Source organism: Molossus molossus, unplaced genomic scaffold, assembly GCF_014108415.1.
Source record: "Molossus molossus isolate mMolMol1 unplaced genomic scaffold, mMolMol1.p scaffold_m16_p_23, whole genome shotgun sequence".
Lineage (NCBI taxonomy): Eukaryota > Metazoa > Chordata > Mammalia > Chiroptera > Molossidae > Molossus > Molossus molossus.
The window spans coordinates 148,527-175,459 of record NW_023425359.1 but is presented as its reverse complement, the minus strand read 5'-3'; the positions used below and the strand labels follow the sequence as shown (position 1 = coordinate 175,459).

Sequence of the window (26,933 nt, the reverse complement as noted above, 5' to 3'; positions counted from 1 at the left end):
CACAGGGTCCTGTGATAAACAAACGTGGTGAAAGCAGACATCCCAGCACTGTTCCTGATTCTAGGAGAGAAGCCTTGTTTCATCATTAAGTACACTGTTACCTGTAGGTTTTGTGCATGCTATTCATCATAAAGTTCCTCCTCTTGGCTGAGACTATTTTTTCATTTGTTTTGAGCATGTCCATGACTGCATTTAATGATGGCTGCTTTAACATTGTCAGGTAACCTAACACTGCGTCTGTTGATGTTGGCAACTGTTGAGGTTTTCGATTCAATCTGAGGCCTTCCGGGTTGTGTGTATGAGTGTTTTTCAATTAAAACCTGAATATTTTCATTTTATGTACTGAGACTCTTATTTAAACTTGCTGTTTTCGCTGGCTTTCTCTGACACAGCTTGGGCAAGGAAGCTGAAGGGCACCGTCAGACTGACAGCAGGCAGGAGTCTGGGTTTGCTGTTTGGCCTCGAGAGAGGACCGGGCTCATTGTCCAGATGGGGTGGGAATTCTGGCTCCACGTGGTCTCCACTGACACCATCGCGTGGTTACTCTATGACAACTTGGTGATTAAAGTCCTGACTGTCTAATAGGCTTCCTCTGACCCACCCCAGCAGGAGAGGAAGGAGTGTCTCCTTAACTCTGCAGGGCGGGGATGTGAAGTCAAGTTCTGCTGATGCTTTGTGTGTTTATGTGTGTGTTGAGGGGGTGGGGGTATAGTCTCATTACTGCCCAGTGAGCAGTCTCCAGCTTCTGCTTGGCCATTTCTGATACCCCCCAGGGAGGGTGTTAGGATGCCTCATTGTAGTCTGGTTAGAGTAGGAGTCTAGGCTTCCCGCACTGTCCTTGTGGGCAAGGATGAGGTGGGACCACAGTGTTATTCTGTGGTGTTGGATGGGTCTGCCTTACTCGCCCCACTTTTCAGAGTCTTCTTGTGTTTATTTTATATACAATGCCCAGGGCTATAATCAGTGGGAGGAACAGGGAAAGAAAGGTACCTCTGCTGCTTCTTTCTGGATGCGGAGTTCTAAGTTTACTTTTATTTGCTAAGACGTGAAGTCTTCACTATCCTACCACAAAAAGAAATGACTATGTGACATACAGAGGAGCTGGCTAACCCTACAATGGCAGCCATGTCACACTATATGAATGATCAATCAACATGCTGTACCCTTTAACCTGCACAGTGTTATACGTCAAATACATTTCAACTGAAGAAATGAGAAGGGGAAGCCAAGCTGGAGATGAGGGAAATGAAATCCGAATAGTGAGACTGACTGATTGCCCAGACCCCTCGGAGCCTGCACAGAATTCGTTGTCTTAGGATCTGCCTCATTTTATTTTATTATTATTATTAAAATATGCTTTTATTGATATTTTAGAGAGAGATAAAAACATCAGTGTGAGAGAGAGACGTTGATTAGCTGCCTCCTGCAGATCCCCTACTGGGGATCGAGCCCACAACCCGGGCCTGTGCCCTGACCGGGATTTGAACCGGTGACCTCTTAGTCCATGGGTCGATGCTCAGTACACTCAGCCGCACTGGCCAGGAAGGATCTGCCTCATCTTAAATAAAATCATCCTTGTCATTCTGAATTTCTCAGTGGGTGGTGAGACTGTCTAAATTTGATGAAAGAAACTCACATCAAAGGTTTTGAGGAAGAAAGCTGTTAAATGGATTTCATCCATATTTAAGAAATCAAATTTATACGATCAATGCTGCACTTAATCAGAAGCTGACACTGAGGGGCTGAGGGCAGGTGGTGAGGGGCGTGCTCCAGCATCAGAGGCCTCCGCCCGCTACCCTGTCAGCTTACTCTGGGCCACCGCATAAGCATGTCTCACCCAGGCATGGTCTGCGGCGATCCTGAAAGGCCTCTCCGGGTCTTGATCATTCTGAAGATCCCCTCCCCCTACCCCACAGGGCCCCTCTGGCTTGAGTCGGGAGCAGAGCTAGAGGAATGGGGTCTGATGGTCCTGTGTGCATCTGCAGCAAACAAGGTTTGGAGTCCCCTCTGTTAGCCAACAACGTGAGGTCACAGCTCACAGAGTCCCCCGATTTCCAGGATAATGAGGAGCCGAGGTGACAGACTGCCCGCACCTGGCACCCTCTGGCAGATGCCACAGCCATTGCCGGTCCTGCTGGAGGGTGGAGATGACTGGCTCGCGGACCTGGCAGGGGGAATCCAGCCCTTCCTTCCTGTCACCCTGGGCTCTTTCCTGGAGTGAAAAACAGTGGCGTTCATGTGCTTTGCTTCACGAGCAGTGTCCCAGCATTCGGAGGATGAGAAAACGACCCCTCTCTGGCGGGGTGTCGCGATCTTGTCAAAGCCCCCGAGCTTGGGGAGCAGAGATCCCTGTCCACTGCTGCGGCCCATTTGTAGATCTCGCGTGATATGTGAAGATTCTGGTCACATCGAACAAGGGCATGAGTTTTTTGCTTTTACCAAAGGAAAGCTTACATTTAAATAGGTTAATAGACCTACCCGAGGGGTATTCAACAGAGTTTTGTCTTCTGGAAAGAATCTTTTTGAAAGAGAAGCAGGAATGGTCCAGAGGCCAGAGAGCGGCTCAGAAAAGTCGACCAATGCCCGTGTGAAGGGAACACGTGAAGAGGGCTTTTGGTTTCCAGGAAGACCTAGCAAGTCAACGCTGTTCCGTCAGCCCTGACGTGGCAAACTCCTTGCTCAACCTGCCAGCTCCCTTGTGGGACCCCGACCTTTCGGGACCTGCAAGGAGCCTTCCTGAGCCCTTTCCCTTCACAAACACAGTCAGATCCACTCATCTCCGTGCAAACTGCCTGACAAGAACGTTCAATCAGACACGCCCACTTGTGTTCTCCGAGAGCCGTCTCTGCTGAAGTGAGGGTGTGCTTTGGGAACATCTTTCTCTGTGCGGAGGCAATGCACCAGCTTATCTCTGGAAATACTGGGGACTTCAATTGTAATTAAGTGTACAGGGGGTGCTCACCATCCATAGGGGACTTAGGTCTTAGGTCATCTTTCATGTTCTCATGCAGTGACCCCTGCGCTCAATAACACGATATGACACGACTCTGCTTTCAACTGCGATTTGACAACAAACAGTCTTCACGCGAATGTGTTTTCGTCAGTCAGGGCAAGTCACCTTCACGGAGAAAGACCCTAGATGTCACTCAGAAATGTGGCTCTGCTCACTGATGCCATTAGTTGTGTTTGTACAACACAGGTCTTGCTTTTCTGTTTCTGTTTTGCTTCCTAAGTTATGATTATTTACACCTAAAACATCGATGCTTATGGATTGCTGTGAAGTCTCTTGGTAAGGCCTAAAAACGAATCGTAGAAGAAATGCACCATCAGAACAGGTGCCATACCGACAGTGATGGGTCCAGAAACAAGCCCGACTCATTGTCACCCTACCCTCCTCGGCACCTGCCTTTCCTCCCACGGCTGCATCTCCCGCACCTCTGTACCCCATCCAGACACCCCTCCTCCCCCGAGAGGACTAAGATCTCCTCAGACCCCGACGGGGAAATGTTCCCAGCCCTTTCCCTTCCCAAGCGCAGAGTCAGCTCGCTCACCGCTGTGAAACCGCTGACAGTCCGTTCGATCGGACACCACCTACCTGTCCTCTCACCCAGGAGCTGTGCCTCCCAGCATGGCTCTCTGCTCTCCTGCTGAGACCGAACCTCATTCTGGAAACTGGGAGCATTTGGGGAGAGTCCTCACAGCTTTCCCAGCCCGCGAAGCGGTTGGCTCCAGCGGCAATGTCTCTCATACGTTTTCTAGCTCGAAGCTATTTAGCTGGTCTGGAACCTGCCCCAGGTCCCCTCAACTCCCCATTACTCCCGTCTCTGGTACTGACCTGCTCCGGTGGAGACGCCACCCAGGTCAGACGCGCCAGAGCGCTGTCCTGGCGAGGAGGAGGGCTTGAAGCTCTGGGCGGTGAGGCTCCTGGGAAGCCATCACAGGCCTGCTGGGCTGTGCCATGGCCCCACCCAGGGGGACAGGTGAACAGGCCATGTGGTCTGTGGGAGACCATCTTGTTAGTCGGCTCTGCTGTCTCGGGCCCCAGGGCGGGGTCTCTCTGCATACAGTGTCTGCTTTCCTCTAGATAATTGCTTACTCCATTCTTTGCTTATCATTTGTTCCACCTGGGGTATTTACTGGAATTTGCTTCAGGTGGGATACTCATTAACTGTTTCACCTGTTTTCCCCCTATATGTTATGTGAACTCCCCCTGAATAAACGAGACTTGATCAGAACCCTGTCTTGTCTCCATTTCTCGTGTCTCTTGTCCCTCCTCATCCTCACTCCCCCTCTAGAGTCCTCGTTGCTCGACCTGCGGGATGGGTCAGTGGTCCTCGCCACAGAGGGCAGAGCCCTTCAGGGACGTGCCAGGCTCCCAGTCCTCACAGTAGTCCCCCCATCTGAGGTGCACACATTGTGAATTGGGGGGCACTGTTGGAGTAGCAAAACCTCGCCCTGTCTGGAGGTGAGTCATCTCTTTGTCCTGCTCTCTGTGCTGTGTTCGCTTCCCACCTGTCAGTCAGGTCGCAGTCCTCTGGGTGATCAGAGGGACCCCACCAGTGTCTCCGCTTGTGTCCAAGTCACACTTGTGTCACTCAGTCATGGCCCCAAAGCGCCAGAGTAACACTGGCGACTCAGAGGACTACAGGGAGGCAGGAAGGTGCTCGCTGGGGCGGGAAGGTGAGCACAGTGCAGTGAGAAATTTGAGGAGAAAAACGAAGAACGTATTCACATAATGTCTATTACAGTATATTGTTAGAATCACTCTGCTCTGTTACTGTTGCCAGCCTCTCACGATGCCTAATCCACAAACTGTGCTGCAGGTGTGTGGATGCAGAAGGGAGACCCGTGTAGAGGTTTCAGACATCCACTGAGGTCATGGAACTTCTACACCGAGGATAAGGGGGCACAATTTTCCTGGCACACAGATCGCAAGAGGGCGGTGAGTTGGATAAATAAAGTTGTTGTGTTGGTCTCACCCTATTGATAGTGGTGCCAAGGGCTGGACATGCCCGGGCTCCGCAGGCGGCGGTGGACCCTGCCTGGGGCGACGGTGCGCTCGGACGCCCCTAGTGGTTCTCACTGTGATTGCAGGAAACAGCACCGCCAACACCACCAGGGAACCCGGAGGACCCTCACTCCTCACAGGTCCTGGAGGGCACACGGCCAGCAGTGAGGTCAGGGGGAGGAAGGGCACGAACTTGGGGCTCTGCCCTTATTATTATCCAAAGGAGGGGTTATCTAGGGTTAAACGGGTTCCCTGTTTATTGGCGAATTTAAAGCCTAAGAGTGGGAATGAGGGGGAGCAACGGGGCACTCCAGAGGTCAGTTGTACAGGCTCCCCAGGGCTTTCTAAGGGGACCCCGCGGTGGCCCCCTGCCTCGTCTGGGGGTTTCTAGCAGCCATGTTTGTGTTTCGAACTTGTGCCACCGAAGAGTTACTGCAGAGTGTGCGGCACAGACTGTGAACTGGGCAGCAATGCTTTCTTTATTTTCTTCATGTTCATTGACTTGAGAGGGAGGGTGAGAAACACAAATACGATTTGCTGTTCCACTTACTGATGGGTTGACTCGGGGCCGTGCCCTGACTGGATCAGACTTGCAACCTCGAAGTACTGCAACGACGCTCCAACCAGCTGAGCCACCCAGCCCCGGCTCCTTACCCTCTGTGGGCTGGGAAACGAGAGAAGTGGTTTTATTAGCCCACATGCCAATACCTGTAAGCTCTGAGGGAAGCATAAGGCAGGCTCGTTCCTTCTTACATGTGCTGCACCGCCAAGCTGTGAAAAACACGGCAAAGCACAGGCGTGTATTACTTCCGGGTTCCTTACTGTATGTTGGAAAGCTGAGGCAACCCCACAACACGTATTAAATAAGTGAGATTTTTGGAAAACTGTCTTCAGCAAACAACTTCATGTTTTGCCTCATACAAGAAGCTTATGTGCCAAATTTTCATTAAGTAAAACTCTTGGAAAATAATATATCACTTTAGGGAAAACTTTAAATGTACTAAAGAGACAGATTTAAATTTTTCCTAGGTATAGTCAAATACAATAAATGGTAAGTAATGAATGCATTATTCCAATTTCAACCAAGGAAGTTTTGTTTCTAAATTTGCCAAGGAATGATCTGTTCGACCATAAAATTGTCCCCAAAAAGCACTACCCTCCCAGCTCTCCTCAGCATCAAGGCTTCAACAGGGGATCTGATTTCTGCTCATTGACAGCTGAGTAAGAAACAGACAGCCCACAGTCACCTTCCAGTGCACGCTGATGCCAATTACAGTGAACTCTTCTGTTCTGGTGGTGGTTTCTGGGAGATTGAGAACTCTTCCCAAGATACTATTCTCTCCTGAAGTGACTGTTGTGAGGACGGGGGGTTGGTGGATGGACGATTTGTAACCTTGTGATGTGCATTCTCGCAACTGGGCCAGCGTAGGATTAAAGTGTGTGTGGACAGACAGGTTTGACTGATAGGCAGGAAGACCACCATGGGTGCATATGAATGCTTCGCTTGCATGTGTACAGATAAGGTTTGCATGACAAAGGCCGGAACACCACCTCGAGTGGACAATGAGTGGTAGGACTCAAGAGCATCTGGGTTTATTATTTCTTAGCATTAAAGTCTCTTTCTGTGATAAAAAACGAGAGACAAGGCTAGGCTGTATGGTTTGCAGAGACACCATCTCAAGGAAATAATTTACCTAAATTCACATGTAATTTGGGAAACAATTCTGCAAATAAATTTGGCTGCATCCAGAAATCTGGAGCATTTGCTCCCTTGCAATGCTCCCTCTCACTCCTACAAGCATGTGCTTATAGTTCATTGCGTTGTGCTGACCCCGGCAGGCCGAGACAGCAGACTCTATCTGTTGCTCCAAAATCAATACACTTCCAGACACACAGGACTTCGAGCACACACAGCACACGCCCCCTGCAGGACCCCGATTTCTGCTGTGTCTGTCCTGGGAGCATCCGGTAGGTTCTGAAGAACTCTGTCCAGAACATTCCTGCCCAACAATGGCTCCTTCAGCTCATACTCCACCCATCACTCAGAACCTCCACCTCAGGCTCACCTCCAGCCAAAAGGCTCAGTCAATGCCTGGGTCCTGGTCAATGCCCCTCCCTCAGAACCACAGGCAGCATCCGTCCCTCAGCCATGACAAAGTCCAGGGTTGATGCTCCCTGACATTTAGACCAGACAGGCTGTGGAACACAAAACTTGCTCCAGTTTCTATACCTCACCCTTCACATTAAAAACAGCAGAACCCGTTCAAAGGGCATTAGGTTCATTGTCTCCTCAGCAGATTCCTAAAAGCTTTGAAAAGCAAGTACTGTATGTCAACAAGGATGGCCTGACTAGGGACCTTTCCTTCAGGCTCTCCCCCTTTTGTGGGTGCTATATGCCCCTTTCCTACCAGAGACAGCAGTAACGGCACCCTGGTCGCTTCTCCTGCAATAAAAAACAGTGACCGCCTCCCCATAGCCCATTCTTCCTATGACTTACATCCTTCTGCACTCTGTATCATTCCAAGAATTGTGATCACCAAATTTTCCAGGTCCAGCCATGTCCACGAGGAATGTCCTTGTTCTTGAAGGCATCTCTACTCCACTCCTGAACTAGTTACCTGCCCTGCGGAGAGCCACCCTCCACTGGAAATGAGGAGGGAACTGTGCCTACGGGCAGCAGAACCCAGGTTGGGAGGAACCAACGGACACGTCTGTAATGAACGTGGCAGGACCTGCCGAGCGCAGCTCACCACAGGAGCCCTGGACTGGCACGGGGGCTGCAGAGTCCTGGCTAGTCCTTCTCACTGTTTTGTTGCTGAGGCAAGATGGCATTTTACACGACAAGAAAGGGCCCCGCTGTCTGAGCTGACACAGCAGCGACTGGATGGCAAGGAGCGCGCTCAGTGGCGCATAACGGAGGCAGCGCGGGTTTCTGAGTGAGCTCCCAGGGTGAGGCCCTGCTGCCTGCGTGGCTCATCAGCAGGGCGTGGACCTTAGTGACACCTGGGGCAGTTCCCCAGGAGATGAGGCACACAGGATCTTTCTAATTTTCTCTCCATCGTGTCCTGTGTACATTGTTTAAATGTTGCCTTTATGGTTTCTATAAAGGAGTTCATACGTGTAGACTATATGAAAGAAAACTTTTCTTGAAATATCAAAGCATAAGATTGCAACCAACTATGATTTTTATTTATTTCAGCTTATAAATTTAAAAATACTCAGATGAATTTGACAGAATGTCTTCACTCAGGGCGTCTATGGTCATGTTCCGCGCGTTAGTGCTAGGTGACAATGCACTTTCCAAACAGACCCCAACCTGTCCTACAGATGGTTCTACATGACCTGCTCACCTCCCGGAAAATGCGTGCGAACATCTTAGACATCTGGTAGCACACTGTTTATTGCAAGAGGGAAGAACATCTACTGTAGCAGAACACCACAGGCACCTACTCCTCCGTGTAATATTCCTCTCACTATATTGCAGCAACTCGCGAATCCTTAGTACGAGGAGAAATCACAAGAAAAATATCTACACTCTTGGGTTAAGAAGTTTGCTGAGATATGGGGACCTGAACTGTATGTACAGGATATAAACGGATTTACACCGGGTATGTACAGTTAATGGTTACCTATTCATTATAAATAGATTTAACTTAGGTTCTACAAAAATAATCATTCTGGATGGGCACATGCAAACCAGTACTCATAAACTTGCTTATAAAACAAATCTCTATGCTTTTTATTTGCTTTTAAATATAAATGTTGCTATTTAGCCGTCAGCCAATGATTCAATGCAAACCCCAAGCCCCCAGTGAAAAGTATAAAACCTGCTCCTGCGCACGGCAGCCCGTCACGTGCTCCTCACCTAGCAGTCCAATCGGGACAATTCTGTCGCACATGAGCTACAGGTACACATCCCATTTCCTCTAAATGTTTTGTTTTGTTTTGAATATTACAAATAGTGGATATATGTTAAGTATCATTTTGGCTCTTTCATTTTCATTCTCATAAAGAGGGACAAGCGAGGCCCCTCCCGCGCCGAAGCAGGTGGTCAGTGGTCTGCGGAGCCTTGGCCTTGGGTGGGCGGGGCAGGGGCTACGAAGGGCTCGTCTTGCTTCTGACCCTCCTTCACGTCGGTGTGGTCAGCAGCAGAGAACGACAGCTGGTCCTGCTCCACGATGGGCACCCGGTCCTCGTCCCGGTCCTTCTTCACGTAGAACAGCTTCCTGAACTTCTTCAGCTCGTGGAGTTCACAGAAGGTTTCCAGAACCACCAACATGGCAATAAGGCCAAGGAGCAGGTAACCTGTGTGAGAAGAAGGAGCGTCTCAGTAGGACCAGTCACAGACAACGCAAGTCAGAACAGGGCATGTCTGCTGGTGAATAATTTGTCACTTCTCCAATTTCGAGAAACACTTCGAATCCCACTGCTCAGAGAGGAACGCCCCAGAGGGAAACGGAGAGGGTTTCTACAAAATGGGACTGTTCAGAACCACATGGTGCAACTTCCGTTGTTGTCAGTCCTCCCCCGAGGATATTTTTCCGCTGATCTTTTAGACGGAGTGGAAGGGACGGAGGGAGACAGAGAGAGAGAGAGAGAGAGACAGACAGACAGACAGACATTGATGTAAGAGAGACACATCAACTGGTTGCCTCCTGCATGACCCCGGCCAGGGCAGGGACAGAACCTGCAACGCAGGCACATGCCCTTGACTGGGAATCGAACCCACAACCCTTTGGTCTGAAGGCTGACACTCCAACCACTGAGCCAAACTGGCTAGGGCTCACGGTGCAATTTTTGAGAAAAAAAAATATATTGGGGCTGATGTGGCATTGTTAGAGACAGAACACACTGCCCTGGCCGGTTTGGCTCAGCGGTTAGAGTGTCGACCTGCGGTCCAGAGACAAAACATACTGTATTCACCCAAAGCTGACCTTTGCAGAGGGGCTCTCCACCTCCAATGTACCGTCAGTGGCTCAAAAAAAGCCAGTGACATTTCAGAAGAGTTCTGATTTATCATGAGTGCTCACAACAGAGCAGGACACCTCTGAGTCATTCAGTACTTTCGTCATTACGTAGCACAGAATAAGACGTTCGCAATGGAAACTCCAGTCTAGCTAATGAATCCCTCCGGCACAGGCACAGCTGGTAGGCAGCTGTGGGCACCTAGTTCCACCAAGACCCTGCAGCGAACAAGCTGCACTCATTCTGTGACAGTGTTTTGTTTTCTTCCTGGCACACGGACCGTTCACTGAATAATTCTACCAGCTCCTTACTCCAAAATAAAAGACAACTGTTTGCGTCGGGCAAATTCCTTGGATCTGTGATGGGAAACAGGTCATTTTAAGTCAATTTCAACATGTTTAAAATCAGTTTCAGAAAAAAATTTCATCCTGGAAAGATACAGAAAAATGAAAATAAAATCTCTAAGAAGAACAAAATTCTCAGTGTCATGTTCCAGTGGTAAAATGTTTGAAGAGTTTCGGAAAATAAGTGAACCAGGAAAGCTGGGCTGCCAGCCTACTGGGACCAGGGAGGCTGATCACCTTAAGAATGTAAAGTAGCACAGTTCTAGTACGTTCGGAATTCGGCTGCTACGTCTGATAACATAGCGTCTTTTAGAAATAGCAAAGACATTGTTAATCACATGATTGGAAAGTCCTCCCCTTTTCCTTTACTCATTAGTCAAACTCTTGACAGGTGAGAAAATTATCCACGAGGTTTCAGACAAAAGCTGTGGGATATGACCCCATCCACACATAATATTCCCTCGGTCTGTTTGCTCCACCCAGCACATGCCACGTGTAAGAAATGCATGATTCACGTTGCAAATGTTCGGCAAGGATTCAGTATTATATGAGAAATTGAGGAAGTTAAACGGTTGGCCAAAGTTTATAAGAAGATAATTAACAGAAGAGAAAAATAGAGCTAACAAACATAATCACAGAAACATATTCAACTTCCCTAAGTCATGAAAAAATTAAATTAAGATCAGGAGGTAATATTTTGCCTAACATATGGATAGTGTTCATCTGTGCTACGGAATGTACAGCAAAGCACCTGCAATGCCACAGGCCCACCCACGCCAGGAGTGCCCAACTGTCCCTCGTAGACGGCTCTGGTGCCTGCACACTCGTGATGTCATTTGGAAAGCACTGGGTCAGTGCGTTCTGTCAGTCACCAAAGGACACATTCACTTTGAGCCAGAAATGCCACTTCTTGGAAAAATATCAAAGTAGAAAGAGTACACACATACACAAATATTTACTGCAGTTGTTTATAATGCCCCCAGGTCGGATGCAATGCAATCCTCGACAAGAGCACGGGTGGTTATGGCACAGACACCTGGCAAATATCTGGCCATTAAAAATAGTTATGGTGACTACAGGAAATATGAAATCTGCTTGTAACTACTTGTACATATTCACTGGACTTGTACGGTAGCCAGGCACTTTTCCAAGGTTTATGAGTGAAGTCTCCGTCCTGGGTGAGCCTGTGGCTGATGGAAGCACTAAAACACACATGGTTCTGTCAGGTCAAGGCTACCAGCCAGGCCAGAGCACCCGACTGCGGAGAGGGACCCAGAACCGGAAGACGCGGCCCGAGGGGGCTCTGAGCTTCCTGACCAGGCAGAAGTGAGACCACACGTACATCAGGATGTGGATCTAGTTTCCTCAGACTGGATTTCCACGTTCTCCATGACATCATGTTGCATTTTTAAAAACTATAAATCACTGGCCATCTGAAATGTAATGCCTATTTTCCACATATAAAATTCTGAAAATGGTTAATATAGTCTAACTTTCAAAAAAGAACCAGGTGGACAGTAAGATAAGCCACTGTTTTAAGATTTTTCTGGTCAATTAAAGAACATGTTTGATTTTGACAGGCTTCAAACCTAGTACTTGTTTGCTTGAGTTTAAAACATTTCATAAGATAGAGCAACTTTTTAAAATTAAAAGTTGATCATCAAATAAATTCTGTGTGGCACATTTCTACACTGTAATTTATAATGTCTACTATGAGTAAGAACCCATCAGTAGTTTTAAGGTGTCTGGGAAAAATAACTCTCGGAAGTAGTAAGCTTTCTGCATAGTGTTCTGAAGGGATCACAACCGCAGGACACCGCGATGGAGAAGCCAGACAGGCAGCAAAGAGAGCGCACCGGGTGCCTAGGAACCTGCTCACTCACACACCAGGTGCACCTGGAGCCGGCACTGCTCCCTCTCAGACCAGGTGCACCTGGAGCCGGCGCTGCTCCCTCTCAGACCAGGTGCACCTGGAGCCGGCGCTGCTCCCTCTCAGACCAGGTGCACCTGGAGCCGGCGCTGCTCCCTCTCAGACCAGGTGCACCTGGAGCCGGCGCTGCTCACTCACAGACCAGGTGCACCTGGAGCTGGCGCTGCTCACTCACAGACCAGGTGCACCTGGAGCCGGCGCTGCTCACTCACAGACCAGGTGCACCTGGAGCCGGCGCTGCTCACTCACAGACCAGGTGCACCTGGAGCCGGCGCTGCTCACTCACAGACCAGGTGCACCTGGAGCCGGCGCTGCTCACTCACAGACCAGGTGCACCTGGAGCCGGCGCTGCTCACTCACAGACCAGGTGCACCTGGAGCCGGCGCTGCTCACTCACAGACCAGGTGCACCTGGAGCCGGCGCTGCTCACTCTCAGACCAGGTGCACCTGGAGCCGGCGCTGCTCACTCACAGACCAGGTGCACCTGGAGCTGGCGCTGCTCACTCACAGACCAGGTGCACCTGGAGCTGGCGCTGCTCACTCACAGACCAGGTGCACTTGGAGCGCAGTGCAAAGCTGGCGCGGCAGCGCGCTACTCACACGTGATCCCGATCTTATAGAGCTCTCTGAACTTCTGGTTGTAGCCTTCCCCGGGAACATAGTCGCCCAGGCCGATGGTGCTCAGGGAAATGAAACAAAAGTAAAAGGACTCCAGGAAGTTCCAGTCGTCCTCCAGGATTGAGAACACGGCCGCCGGGATGAAGAAGAAGCAGGACACGGTGACGAACCCCAGGAGCACGGCGTGGACAATGGCCACCACCTGCTTGGAGAAGCCCCAGCGGATGTGGGCATACAGGACAGGCCTGCGGGTGACGTGGATGGTGACACGCTGGACCACGGCTGTCAGGAACAGGAGGGTGAAGGGGATGCCGATGATGGAGTAGATGATGCAGAAGGCCTTCCCCCCGTCGGACAAGGGCACCGTGTGGCCATAACCTTCAAGGAGAGAAGAGAAAAGAAAACACACTTTAAATAACTCATGTCTGTTGCCCACCTCTGTGCCCCTCAACCTAGAGAAGAGCCAGACTTCAGTCTGCACCTCAAAGACTCGCTGTAACTGTTACTGCAGTAAGTTCAACACTGGGTGCAGCACCGCTGGGAAGCCAGGGCTGCGTGAACCCCCCAGCTCTTCCCAACACATCAAATCGGTTCGGAGTCCAGTGCCAGGCTGAGCGAAGGCCCCACCAGGGAAACTCGTCACAGGTGCCCACCTCCCCGGGCTGGTGCACCCCCTGCCCTCCCACGCTGCCCTCCCAGGGTCCCTCCCTGTCAGTGTCCAAACACCAGTCCAACTCACATCCCAAACAGCCCCAGAGCAGGCTTTCACAGGACGGCCGAGGGACGAAGGTGTGGGTGGGACCAGGCTGCGGGGGCAGAGGGAGGGGCCGACTCGGTGGTGCAGACACCACTCGAGGAAGGAAGAGGAGACCACAGCACACCCGCTCACAGGACTGCGCATTTCTTTTCAAATATTTTGATCTATTATCTGGTTAAAGGGCACATTCAGAAATCATAAATATCATTTCTGTAGGTTCTAAGATGCCACCAATTCCACAGAACAAAGATAAACACCCATGTGTTGGGGCCAGGGGTCACAGCACCCCTGCATTTATTGCCCCAGGTCTGAGTGGCTGCAGTTCAAGCCGGTCCAAGGCCCGCCAGAGAGAAGCCGCCGACCTGGGCTCAGCAGCTTATTTTGAAAAATCTCAACAGCTCTTCATCCTGAGAGGACTAACATGTATGAACAAGTCAGTTCAGGAAAAGCCGCTAAATGAATTTTTTTCTGAAACTGGATTCTGAAAAACCTCATGTCGGTGATTGTAATTAAAAGTTGGTTTCAAAATCTGATTTCTAAATATATCCTGTTTGAGAGACGACTCGGAAAACCTTCAGCTTCCAGTCCCCAGATTCTCTGCGGCTGGGGTAAGGCCAGGTCACGGACACCTCCCAGGCTCCTCCTGTGCACAGGGATCGGGGGTGAAGTCTGAGTCCCATAAACACGTGGGCTACAAACACGCTCCGGGGGCCTGGGAGGCCTGTGCCCCTTGTACATCTAGACATGTGTGCGTTTTCCGTGCAGACTCCAGGGCTTAGATCTCAGGAGTGTCGAGACCTAGGGCTCTGAGCCTTGGTTCCTGACCTCATCTGGTCCTGGCAACACCCAGCTGCCCTCGGACCCCGTTCCGAGTTCCAGGTGGCTCTGAGGGCAGGGAGCACGTGGCAGGGCCCAGTGACTACAGTGACTATTATTATTCCGCCATGCCGGTGGTGGCAGCATGCCGGGTAATGTTTCCTCAACAAGAGGAAGCAGGAGAAAGTGGACTGTTTACTTTTGAGGAAATGGTGTGGCAGGCATGAGAGAAGCAGCAGCCATCACAGACCAGGCCACTCAGAGCCAGGATTTTAAAAGAATTTTTCTTCTTTATTGATGTTAGAGACAGTGGAAGGGAGAGGGAAAGAGAGATAGAAACACCGATGAGAGAGAACATCGATTGGCCGCCTCCTGCATGCTCCCCACTGGGGATCAGGCCCACAACCTGGGCATGTGCCCTGAGCAGAATTGAACCGGTGACCTCCTGGTGCAGGGTCGACGCTCAGCCTCTGAGCCACACCAGCGGGGTTATAAGGTTTTCTTTACAGCACTTTAATAAATGAGCTCTCCTGAGAGTATAGCACACCTATTTCACCCCGTCCGCCACTTCCCTATTATCTGTTCCAATAAATTACATGATTTCAGTTCTAGCAGAAAATAAACAAATTTCTAGTTTTAAAATATCTTTGGGTATGATTTTTACTCTCAAATGACAATCGCTGTTCTTATTCGAATGTTAACTAAATCTCCATTTACCTCAATGTTCTGTCCAAACGAGAGAATCACTACGAGACTCCAGGTTTCTCTGTGCTGTTATGCCAGCCTCACGTGCCCACCGGGAGACTGACCACCACTAATGTGCAGATCTTTCCGGCAAACCATTTCTTTTCCTGGTGCGCACCCAGTTTGTTCATGAAAACTAACGTGAACTTTACATCTCAGCTTGTCCTTGACTCTCGGCGCTGCCCCAGGGCAGCCTCCCCCGCAGCGGACTCGCTTCCTGCAGGACCAGCTCGGGGCTCAGGGACAGCCCAGGCCCACTGCTCGCAATGAAGGGAGGAGTCGCTTACTCGGGTTCGGTCCACGGAACCTCCAGATCAATCATAAAGCAGAGTTTATGTTTTAAAATTTTTTATTAATTAATTTTGTTTCAGATGTTTCTTTTTCCCCCACTGACATCCTCCTCCCATCCCGCCCCCACCCCACAGCACTGTTGTCTGTGTCCACTGTTTATGCACACATGCATATAAGTTCTCTGGTTTATCTCTTCCCTCCCCACACCCATCTCCTCTGAGCTTTGTCACTCTGAGCCCTACCTCTGTGTCTCTGGGTCTACAGCCGGCCCTCGTTCATCACGGCTGACCAGTTCCAGACTCTACCACAATAAATGAATTTCCGCGAAGTAGGATTCTTTATTTATAAATCGAATATTTTCTCAGAGCATAGAAAACCCATTTACGACCTTCTAAATACATTTTTTTTTACATTATTAGAGCCCTCTAGACATGAAATAACACCCTTTAGTCACCATTACACTCGTATTACCCAATCTATTAGACAAAATAAGAGAAAATAAGACATATTAGACATTACAAATATACATTTGTACATTTAATCACACACACACACACGCAGTTCTTACACACAACCACTAACCTATGAAAACAGCGCAACCTGTTCGATGATGAAGTGATGAAGATGAGAGACGTGCTGCACAGCAAAGAAGAGCAAGGTCGCTGCTCTGCAGGCCCGGCCTCGGCAGGAGTCTGCGGGTGGTGCAGTGTCTCCAGCAGGCGCGTGGCCGCCGTCTCCCGCGGAGGAGCAGGAGGAGCAGGAGGAGCAGGAGGAGCAGGAGGAGCAGGAGGAGCAGGAGGAGCAGGAGGAGCAGGAGGAGCACGAGGAGCAGGAGGAGCACGAGGAGCAGGAGGAGCAGGAGGAGCAGGAGGAGCACGAGGAGCAGGAGGAGCAGGAGGAGCAGGAGGAGCAGGAGGAGCAGGAGGAGCAGGAGGAGCACGAGGAGCAGGAGGAGCAGGAGGAGCAGGAGGAGCAGGAGGAGCACGAGGAGCAGGAGGAGCAGGAGGAGCAGGAGGAGCAGGAGGAGCAGGAGGAGCACGAGGAGCAGGAGGAGCACGAGGAGCAGGAGGAGCAGGAGGAGCACGAGGAGCAGGAGGAGCACGAGGAGCAGGAGGAGCAGGAGGAGCAGGAGGAGCACGAGGAGCAGGAGGAGCACGAGGAGCAGGAGGAGCACGAGGAGCAGGAGGAGCAGGCAGCGGGTGTCTGGGTGCGGCTGAAGAACACCGTGAGAGGCAGTCGCTGGCGCTGTCCTTTCATACGCGTGAGGCGGCTTCTGCAGGGTCCTGTCGCCCCATCGCGTGCATCCGGAACGCAGTGCTCGCGTCACTGTGGGGCCCATTCGCCAGTCGTGTCCTGTGCTACCTTAATGGTTCTCACGACTTGCGAGAGACGCTCACGTGTAAGGCCAGCTTCCTCCTCCTGACCCAGGACCCTCTGGCTGCTCTTCCTCCTCCTCACTCGCAGACTTAGTCATCGCCACCAGATCCTCATCAGTGAAGGGATCCGAATGTGTCTCCAGCAGCTCATCCACGTCATCGGGGTCATATCCATGAAAACTTCTCCTCCCAGCATCCGGGTTCGGCTAACTGCCTTATCCACTGCCGAGGGATCCTTGAAAATGAATGTCCGGGAAGGCGTTCTTTTCCAGAACAGTCCTGTTTCATCGATATTGAACACCTGTTCTGGGTGATACTCGCCCTCCTCGAGGATCTTCTGGAACATGTCGTTCACGCAGTCCTCTGCTGCAGGCTGGTCCGCACAGGCAGCTTCTCCGTGGAGAACGACACTCCAGATGATACCTCTTCTGGAACTTCTCGAACCAACCCTTGCTCCCCGTGAAATCCAACGTTGCAGAAGAGGGTCCTGGTTGAGGTCCGTCTGCTGTAAAGCGCTGATAGAGCTGCCTCGCCTTCTCCCGGGTGACCCGCGGACCCAACGGAGTGTTTTTCTCACGGTTGTCGCTGATCCACACGGCTAGGGCAGACTCTATTTTCACTATGAACTTATTACGACTTGTCACTATGTGCTTTGCTTCCTTGTTGAGACAGTAGCCGCTGCACGTATGTTCTTTTCATCCTTACGGATGGAGCGAACGGTAGACTCATTCAAGTAATGGTGGGCACCCTCCACGATTTTCTTGCCATCTTTGATCATATCCAAGAGTTTCACCTTCTCCTGGATGGTAAGCATCTTCCTCCAGCGCTTAGTTTCATCGTCAGAAGGCTTAGAAGCAGCAGCACATTTAGGAGCCATCGTGGGGCTTAGATAAAAGTTCTCAGAAATCGCAAACACTTACAAGAGCAAAGATACTTCCAATGCATAGGATGTAGAAGCGTGTGTGAGAGAAACAAACTTGCATGAGGCTGAGCCAATCAGTGGCCAGGATAGGAAGAGGATAGGATAGCCAATCAGTGACCAGCACACAACAATTGGCTTTGTTTCACCACACCCAATTTTTTGGAAAAAAGTTATTGCCCACACACAAGGGGTGGTCGAGCGGTTGCACCTGGCTTTGAAGGATTCCTGGGGTGCTCGAATACATAGGCCTACAGTCCATATGTACAGTAATTTTAATTTTAATCATCATACAGAGGTGTATAACGGACTCAGACAACCAAGCACGTGCTGTATCATTTTCACTGTCTTGATCAACTTTTTAATGAATATATTTGAAAAAAACAGGAAAGACTGAAACCGCAAAAGTTGAAGCGCAAAGCGGCAAGGGATGACTGTATTTTGCTTATCCGCTTATTTTATTCATTATATTCCATAAATAAGTGAGACCATGTGATACTTGTCTTTCTCCCATTAGCTTGTTTTGCTTACCATAATGCTCTCCAGGTCTCCATGTCATCTCAAAGGGTAAGAGATCTTTCTTACTTAAAGCTGCATAGTATTCCATTGTGTATATATACCACGGCTTTTTTATCCACTCATCTACTGATGGACATTGGGCTGTTTCCAGATCTTAGCAATTGTAAATAGTGGGGCTATGAACATAGGGGTACAGATATTCTTTCTGATTGGTGTTTCCAGCTTCTTTGGATATATTCCTAGAAGTGGGATCACTGGGTCAAATGGCAGTTTGAGGAAACACCATATTGTTTTCAATAGTGGCTGTACCAGTCTGCATTCCCACCAGCAATGTACTAGAGTCCCCTTTTCTCCACACCCTCACCAGCACTTCTTGTTTAATGATTTGTTGGTGGCGGCCATTCTGACAGGTGTGAGGTGATACCTTATAGTCATTTTCACTTGCATCTTTCTGATGATTAGTGACATTGAGCATATTTTCATATGTCTCTTGGCCATCTTATGTCCTGTTTGGAGAAGTGTCTATTTAACTCCTCTGCCCATTTATTTTTATTTTTATTTTTTTTATCTTTACCCGAGGACATTTTCCATTTTTTGTTCAGATAGAGTAGGAGGGAGAGGAGAGAGAGAGAGAGAGAAAGAGAGAGAGAGAGAGAGAGAGGAGAGAGAGAAACATCGATGTGGGAGAGACACATCGAGTGGTTGCCATCAACACAACCCCAACTGGGGCTGGGGACAAACTGCAACCAAGGTACATGCCCTTAGCGGGATCCAAACCCGGTCTCTCTGGACCACAGGCCGATGCTCTAACTGCTGAGCCAAACCAGCGCCAGGGCCTCTGCCCATTTTTTAACTGAATTCTTTGTCTTCCTTTCATTGAGTTTTATGAGTACTTTATATATTTCAGAAATTAAACCCTCATCTGATGTATCGTTGGCAATTTTGCTCTCCCATAAAGTGGGTTCCCTTTCCATTTTGCTGCTTGTTTCTTTTGCTGTACAGAAACTTTTCAGTTTGATGTAGTGCCATGTGTTCATTTTTTCCTTTGTTTCTCTTGCCTTAGGGGTTGTATCAGTGAAAATTCTGTTGCATGTGATGTTTGAAATTTTGTTGCCTACATTTTCTGCTGGGATTTCTATGGATTCACAAGTCACATATAAGTCTTTTATCCATTTTGAGTTTATTCTTGTGTATGCCGTAAGTTGGTGGTCTAATTTCATTTTTTTGCATGTAGCTGTCTAATTTTCCCAACACCATTTATTAAAGAGAGTGTCTTTACTCCATTGTATGCTCTTGCTACCTTGTCAAATATTAATTGAGCATGATGTCTTAGGTCAATTTCTGGGTTCTCTGTTCTGTTCCATTGATCTATATGCCTGTCCTTGTGCCAGTACCAGGCTGTTTTGTAGTATAACCTGATATCCAGTATTGTGATCCCTTCTACTTTGTCCTTTTCAAGATTGCTGTGACTATTCGAGGTCTTTTTTAGTTCCATACAAACTTTTGGAGTGTTTGTTCTAGGTCTGTGAAATATATCATTGGTATTTTGATGGGCATTGCAATGAATCTATATATTGCTTTGGGTAGTATGGACATTTTAACGATGTTACTTCTTCCAATCCATGAACAAGAATATTGTTCCACTTTTCTATATCTTCCTTTCTTTCTTTTTTCAATGTCCTGCAGTTTTCTTTCTCCTTTACTTCTTTGATTAAGTTTATTCCTAGGTATCTTAATTTTTTGCCACAATGGTAAATGAGATTGTTTTTTCAGTTTCACTTTCTGAGTTCATTATTGCTGTATAAGAATGCCATCAATTTCTTGATGTTAATTTTGTATCCTGCTACTATACCGTATTCATTTATTAAATCCAGTAAATTTTTGCTGGTGTCTGTAGGTATAATATCATGTCATCTGCAAATACTGACAGTTACATTCCTTTTTATTTTTCTTTCTTGTCTAACTGCTATGCCTAAGACTTCCATAACGATGTTAAATAAGAGTGGCAAAAGTAGGCATCCCTGTCTTGTTCCTCTTCTTAAGGAAAATTCTTCCAGTGTTTGCCTATTGAGTATGATGTTGGCTGTAGATTTTTCATATATGGCCTTTATTATGTCGAGATATAATCCCTCTATTCTCACATTGCTGAGCATTTTTATCAGAAATGGGTGCTGGATTTTGTCTACTGCTTTTTCATGTCTATTGATATGGTCATATGGTTTTCATCATTCACTTTGTTTATGTGGTGTATCACATTTATTGATTTGCAAATACGGTACCAACCTTACATCCCTGGGATGAATCCCACATGGTCATGAATAATTTTTTAATGTATTGCTGGGCTCGATTTGCTAATATTTTGTTGAAGATTTTGGCATCTATATTCATCAGGGATATTGGCCTGTAGTTTTCTTTCTTTGTAGTGTCTTTATCTGGTTTTGGAATTAGAATTATCCTGGCCTCAAAAAACAAGTTTGTAAGTCATCCTTCTTCTTGAATTATTTGGAATAGTTTGAGGAGAATGGCTGTTAGCTCTTCTTTGAATGTTTGATAAAACTCCCACGTGAAGCCCTCCAGGCCCAGGCTTTTGTTTGCTGGGAGTTTCTTGATTACATCTTCAATTTCCTTAGTTCTTTTTGGTCTGTTCACGTTTTCTATTTCTTCCTGGTTCAGTTTTGGGTGACAATGAGTTTCTAGAAATTTGGCCATTTTGCTTAGATTGTCCAATTTGTTTGTGTATACTTGTTCATAGTACTCTTTAATGATCCTTTGTATTTCTGTGGTGCCAGTTGTTATTTCTCTCTCATTTCTCACTTTGTTTATTTGGGTCCTCTCTCTCTGTTTCTTGGTGAGTCTGGCTAAGGACCCATTAATCTTGTTTATCTTTTCAAAGAACCAGCACTTTGTTTCATTGATCTTTTGAATTGTTTTTTTAGTCTCTATGTCATTTATTACTGCTCTGATCTTTACTATTTCTCCTTTTACTTGCTCTGAGGCTTTCTTTTTGTTTGTTTTCTAGTTCTTTAAGTTGTAGGATTAGATAGTCAATTAGAGATTTTTCTTGTTTCTTGAGGTAGGCCTGTAGTGCCATGAACTTCCCTCTCAGGACTGCTTTTGCTGCGTCCCATAGATTTTGTGTTGTTGTGTGTTCATTTTCATTGGTTTCCAGGAAGTTTTTAATTTCTTCCTTGAGCTCCTTGATAACCCATTCATTGCTTAATAACATGCTATTTAGCCTTCATGTATTCAAATGTTTTTTAGTGTTTTTATTGTAACTGATTTCTAGTTTCACGCCATTGTGATCTGAGAAGATGCTTAATATACTTTCAATGTTCTTGAACTTGTAGAGAATTAGTTTGTGTCCTAACATGTGGTCTATCTTTGAGAATGTCCCATGAGCACTTGAAAAGAATGTGAATTTTGCAGTCTTGGAGTGTAATTCTCTCTAGATATCTATTAAGCATTTGATCTAGAGCATCATTTAGAATCTCTGTTTTCTTGTTGGTTTTTTGTCTACAGGATCTATCCAGTGATGTCAGTGGGGTGTTGAATTCCCCTGCTATAATTGTATTTCTCTCAATTTCTCCTTTGAAGACCTCCAGAATTTTTTTTTAATTCTCACCTGAGGATATTTTTACATTTACCTTCAGACAAAGTGGGAGGGAGGGGAATGAGGGAGGGAGGGAGGGAGGGAGGGAGAGAGTGAAAGAGAGAGAGAGAGAGAGAGAGAAACATGGATGTGAGAGAGACACATCAATTGGTTGCCACCCGCACGACCACAACCAGGACTGTGGATGTACCGCAACCGAGGTGCAAGGTCTTGGCTGGAATTGAACCTGGAACTCCCTGGTCCGCAGGCTAACGCTCTTACCGCTGAGCCAAACTGGCCAGGGCCTCCAGAAGTTTTTTAATGTATTTTGGTGCCCCTATATTGGGTGCATATATGTTTACCAAGGTTATGTCCTCCTGTTGGATAGATGCTTTCAATATTATGTGGTGGACTTCTTTGTCTCTAGTTATGGCCTTCATTTTGAAGTCTATTTTATTAGATATGAGTATTGCTACCCCAGATTTTTTTCCTTTCCTTTTGCTTGGAAGAGTTTTTTCCATCTCTTCACTTTCAACCTATGTGAGTCTTTTGTTGTGAGGTGGGTCTCTTGTAAACAACATATATATGAGTCATGCTTTCTTATCCACTCAGCTACTCTGTGTCTTATAAAGAGCTTCACATTTAGTATATTTACGTTTAAGGTTATTATTGATATGTACTTATTTATTGCCATTTTCTTTTATTATGATTATGTTTCTCTTCCCATTTCTTCTGCTTATTACAGCAGTCCTTTTAACATTTCTTGCAGTGCTTGTTTGGTGCTAATATATCCCCTTAGCCTCTTTTGTCTGTGAAGCTCTTTATTTGACCTTCTATTTTGAATGACAGCCTTGCTGGGTAGAGTAGTCTTGGATTCAGATTCTTGTTTTTCATTACCTTGATTACTTCATGCCATTCCCTTCTGGCCTGCAGTGTTTCTGTTGAGAATCAGCTGATAGACTTATGGGGGTTCCTTTGTAGGTAACCTGTTGCTTATCTTTTGCTGCCCTTAGAATTCTCTATTTGTCTTTAATTTTTTATTTTAATTATGATGTGTCTTGGTGTGGGCCTCTTTGGATTCTTCTTACTTGGGGCTCTCCATGCTTCTTGTCCTTGTATGCCTTTTTCCTTCACCAAGTTAAGGAAGTTTTCTGTCACTATGTCTTAAAATATATTCTCCTTGCTCATTTTTCTCTTTTCTGGAGCTCCTGTGATGCATATGTTGTTACATTTCATTTTGTCAAACAGTTCTTAAGCTGTCTTCCTCTTTTTTAATTGTATTTCTTTTTGGTTCTCCGATTAGGTAATTTTTTCTACCCTGTCTTCTAATTCAATGATCCAATCCTCAGCTTCCTCTAGTCTGCTGGTTATTCCTTCCAATGTATTCTTTATTTCTGCTATGTCATTCTTCATTTCCACTTGGTGGTTTTTCATTTCAATTGGTGATTTTTCAACGTTTTTATATCTTTACTTGTGCTGTTGAGCTTCCTCATAATCATTACTCTGAACTCTGCCTCCGATGTTTTCCTTAATTCCATTTCATTTATCTCTTCTTCTGTAGAATTCTCTTGTTCTTTCATTTGTGATGTCTCTTTGTTTCATCATTTTGGCTGTCTCAGTGGGTTTTGGAGCCTGCCTAATTTTCCTTGTGGGTGGTGGCTACCTCTACTGGTTTTGGATGAGTGTGGGAGGAGCCATGTTAAACACCACTGTCAAGTCTTACTTTCTTGGAGTGATTTGCAGGCCAAGCAAAGATTCAGTTTTCCTCTAGCTTTTGCCTTTAGGCTATTCTCAGTTACTTGATGAGCCTCGGGTTGTGGCCTTCAGCTGAGTGAAAATCCCTCAGGTGTACAGAGTAAGTGGATTTCCAGTGGGTTGGGCAGTTGCTTGCTTGCAGTCTCTAGTTGTTAATGAGCCTCAATTTGCATTTCTCTGGCCTGGCCTGATGTTGTTCAATTCCTGAGGGAAGGGCTGTGTCTTCTCCTGGGGCTCTGGGAAGGGGCTCTTTGAGTTATATGGTTATTGTCCTATGAAGAAACAATTCAGCATAAAACTCCCAGTGTCCTCCTCTTTAGTTCTCTCTTGATCCAGGTGCTTCGGACTCTCTTCACACAGTTCCTGACCAGTCTGCTCTCCCCCTGCAGGAGCCCAACATGAGTGGCTGTAGCTGATTTAGTGCTCTGGCCCTTCAGGGAACTAGCTGCTCGCAGCTAAAACAGCCCTCAGCTGCTGTTCGAGGGCATCCAGCCAGCCCTCTTGGCCCCTGCAGTTCCTATCAGGCTCGATTTGTTGTCCTCTTTCAGCACCTGGTTATAAGGCTCCAGCTGCTTTTCAGTTGATCTTTCCCGATTATTTGTCTTTATTTGAGTTGCAATTACAGTTTGGTCCTGGGAGACGGTCTGGGTAGTGTCCAATCATTCTGCTGCCACTTTTCCTCCCCTTAAAATAGTATAACCATATTAAAATCCATTACAAACCATGAAGAATTTAGCTAAATGTTAATAACCCTTACATATACATTTTTTGAAGGCTAGTCTTATAATTTTGGGGCTTAACATTTACACAGAACAAAGTTGACTGAAAAAAATGGGCTTCAGAAATGTAAAAATGTGTGATACTCCTATGTCCAAATGGCATGTGTTCTTGCCTCCACTCCAGTGGCTGGGTTTCCTGTGATGTCTCTACCCCTGCAGGGCATGGAAGAATTTATGTATAAGGGAGGCCATCCCCATGAGTCTTCTAAGGAAGGTAGTGTCCCAGCAGTGTCCATTTCCTGACATCTGCCAGCTAACGTCCAGTCTGGGGCTTTGCTGGTATGCCTGGTGTGTAGTCCTGAATGAGGCTGGAGACAGGACCCTCTGTGGGCTCCTGTTCAGTACACAAGAGTTGGTCACTAATGGTCTTCTGAGAGGTACAGCCTGCCTCTCCCCCGCCACACACACACACACACACACACACACACACTGTGTCCTGCATGTATAACAGACATTCTCTTTCACAGAATTAGTATGATAGGGTAGATACAACATACATATTTTCCATTAAGTTAGTTTGACACATGATTTTTTAAAAGTTACAAAAGAAGAATGCCAACCTCTGAAATCAACCCCAGTAGAAGAATTGAAATACGCTGCAATATTTCTCTTTTACAGAACAAACTTAATTTGCAATCCTAGACTTTAGCTTAAGCACTCTCTCTTTCCCACAAGACTGTGAGCACTTCGAGGAAGAGATCATGTTCTCCTCTAGGATGACTCCAAGCTCCAGCCACAGTGCCCTCCAATTCACAGGCAGTGGTAACACCAGGGCAGGAAGTGACCTCAAATTCAGGAAGGCCAGAAACTCACTGCATGATAACGAACAGGCTTCAGGTCTGGTTGATTCTTTCTGCCACTTTAATCTTCAAACTCTGCTCTCTCCCCCATCCATGTCATCTACAGCTTCTGTTCCTTTGCTTACAAAAGGAAGTTTGTTTACCAAAAGAGAAGACTCAGGGGAGGTCTAAACTAGACCAAGTAGAAATACTGGCAAAGGCTGAAAGTGCTTGTTGAGGACAAGGGAGGAAAGGGAGGTGCAGATTGGTTGAGGACATGTGACAAAGCAGCCTCCACTTGTTTCTTGTCATGTGTACATGTCTGAGTGCTCAGATTGTGATTCTTCATGACAAGATTCAAACTCTAGAGTCATTATTCCAACTTTACAAGTGAGAACACTGAGTTTCTGAGAGTTTGGACAACTGGCTCAAAGTCACAGAAATAATTAGGGCCCATAATCTTCCCACTGTGCCACCCAGGTGTGTTACATGATGCCTCAGAAGCTATCTCAGGTCCTAACATTACTTCCCAGGAGCTCTTGGGGACAAGGTGATGGTGGTGGCCAGCACTGAGGGCTCCATGGAGCTGAGGAGGAGATGCTGGACTCCAGAGGGGACTGAGAATGGAGGAGGGGAGGGGAGGGGAGGGGAGGGGAGGGGGAGGGGAGGGGAGGGGAGGGGAGGGGAGGGGAGGGGAGGGGAGGGGAGCAGAGGGGAGGAGAGGAGAGGAGAGGAGAGGAGAGGAGAGGAGAGGAGAGGAGAGGAGAGGAGAGGAGAGGAGAGGAGAGGAGAGGAGAGGAGAGGAGAGGAGAGGGCCAGAGAGTGTGGGCACACATCACGTGAGCTCCGTGTCCTTGAATTCCAGTTCGGCAGCCACATGAGTGGACGACTGTGGTAAATGGTAGGGTCATCCATGAAGACGAGGATCGAGTACTGTCCTTAATTATGGCAGAGAAACATGAGATCATAACAATTAGTGGTGACCGTGGAAAGTAGAGTTTCTGCAGCAATGACTATGAACAGTGACTTAAGTATAGAATAAAGTCCAATAAGATTCTTGTCTTCCTGCTCAACTAACATAAATGTTGGTAACTCCATATGGAATCCCTGTCTGTGAACGTAACTGACAGGCACCAGTCAAACAAGACCGGATGGCTGGGGCCCAGAGCACTGGTCATATTCCAAGAGACTAATGTAAATAGCAGGTCAAAGTTTAAACAGAAACTGCTCAATGTAAACATGATCAGTTACTCAACAGCAAGTACATTTTTGTGGCGAGACTGCCACAGAACACTGAGGTCACCCCCGCCTCCCCTCCAGCTCCCGCTAAAGGTTATTGTTATGAGTTTGTGGGCGCCAGTTCCTGAAGGTTTTCTAAGCATTCATATTTATTCCTGGAAAAACAATGTTTTATTTTGTGTTTATCATAAATAGCACACTACATGTGTTGTTATTCTCCAACTGTTAAATTTTCTTTGAACAACATATCCTGAGACACCTTAAACCCAGTATTCTACGATAGGGAAGGACACTAGCTCATTTAGCCATCGCCGGTTGGTGGACACCTGGGTGTTTCCAACTTCCCACTGTGAGTAAGGACAGGTCAAAGGCAGTCCCCGCAGGTCATCAAGGCCTGGTAAGGTCACATGGTCTCTGCCACGCCCTTCTCTGTGCTTCAGATTCCAGCTCAGAAAAGAGCCTATTCTCAGAAACCTGAGGACGCTGCGTTGCGGGAACATCCCCT

The 26,933-nt window shown here is 47.4% G+C and overlaps 1 protein-coding gene across 1 annotated transcript in view; it reads right to left on the bottom strand.

Annotated features, from left to right (window-relative positions):
• Window positions 1-8,230: 8,230 nt before the first annotated feature.
• Window positions 8,231-26,933, bottom strand: part of KCNK1 (potassium two pore domain channel subfamily K member 1) — a 51,938-nt gene continuing 33,235 nt past the window's right edge. Inside the window, 2 exon segments of the mRNA XM_036277749.1 lie at window positions 8,231-9,313; window positions 12,848-13,243. Coding sequence (XP_036133642.1) covers window positions 9,060-9,313; window positions 12,848-13,243 — 650 coding nt within the window. The 3' untranslated portion in view covers window positions 8,231-9,059.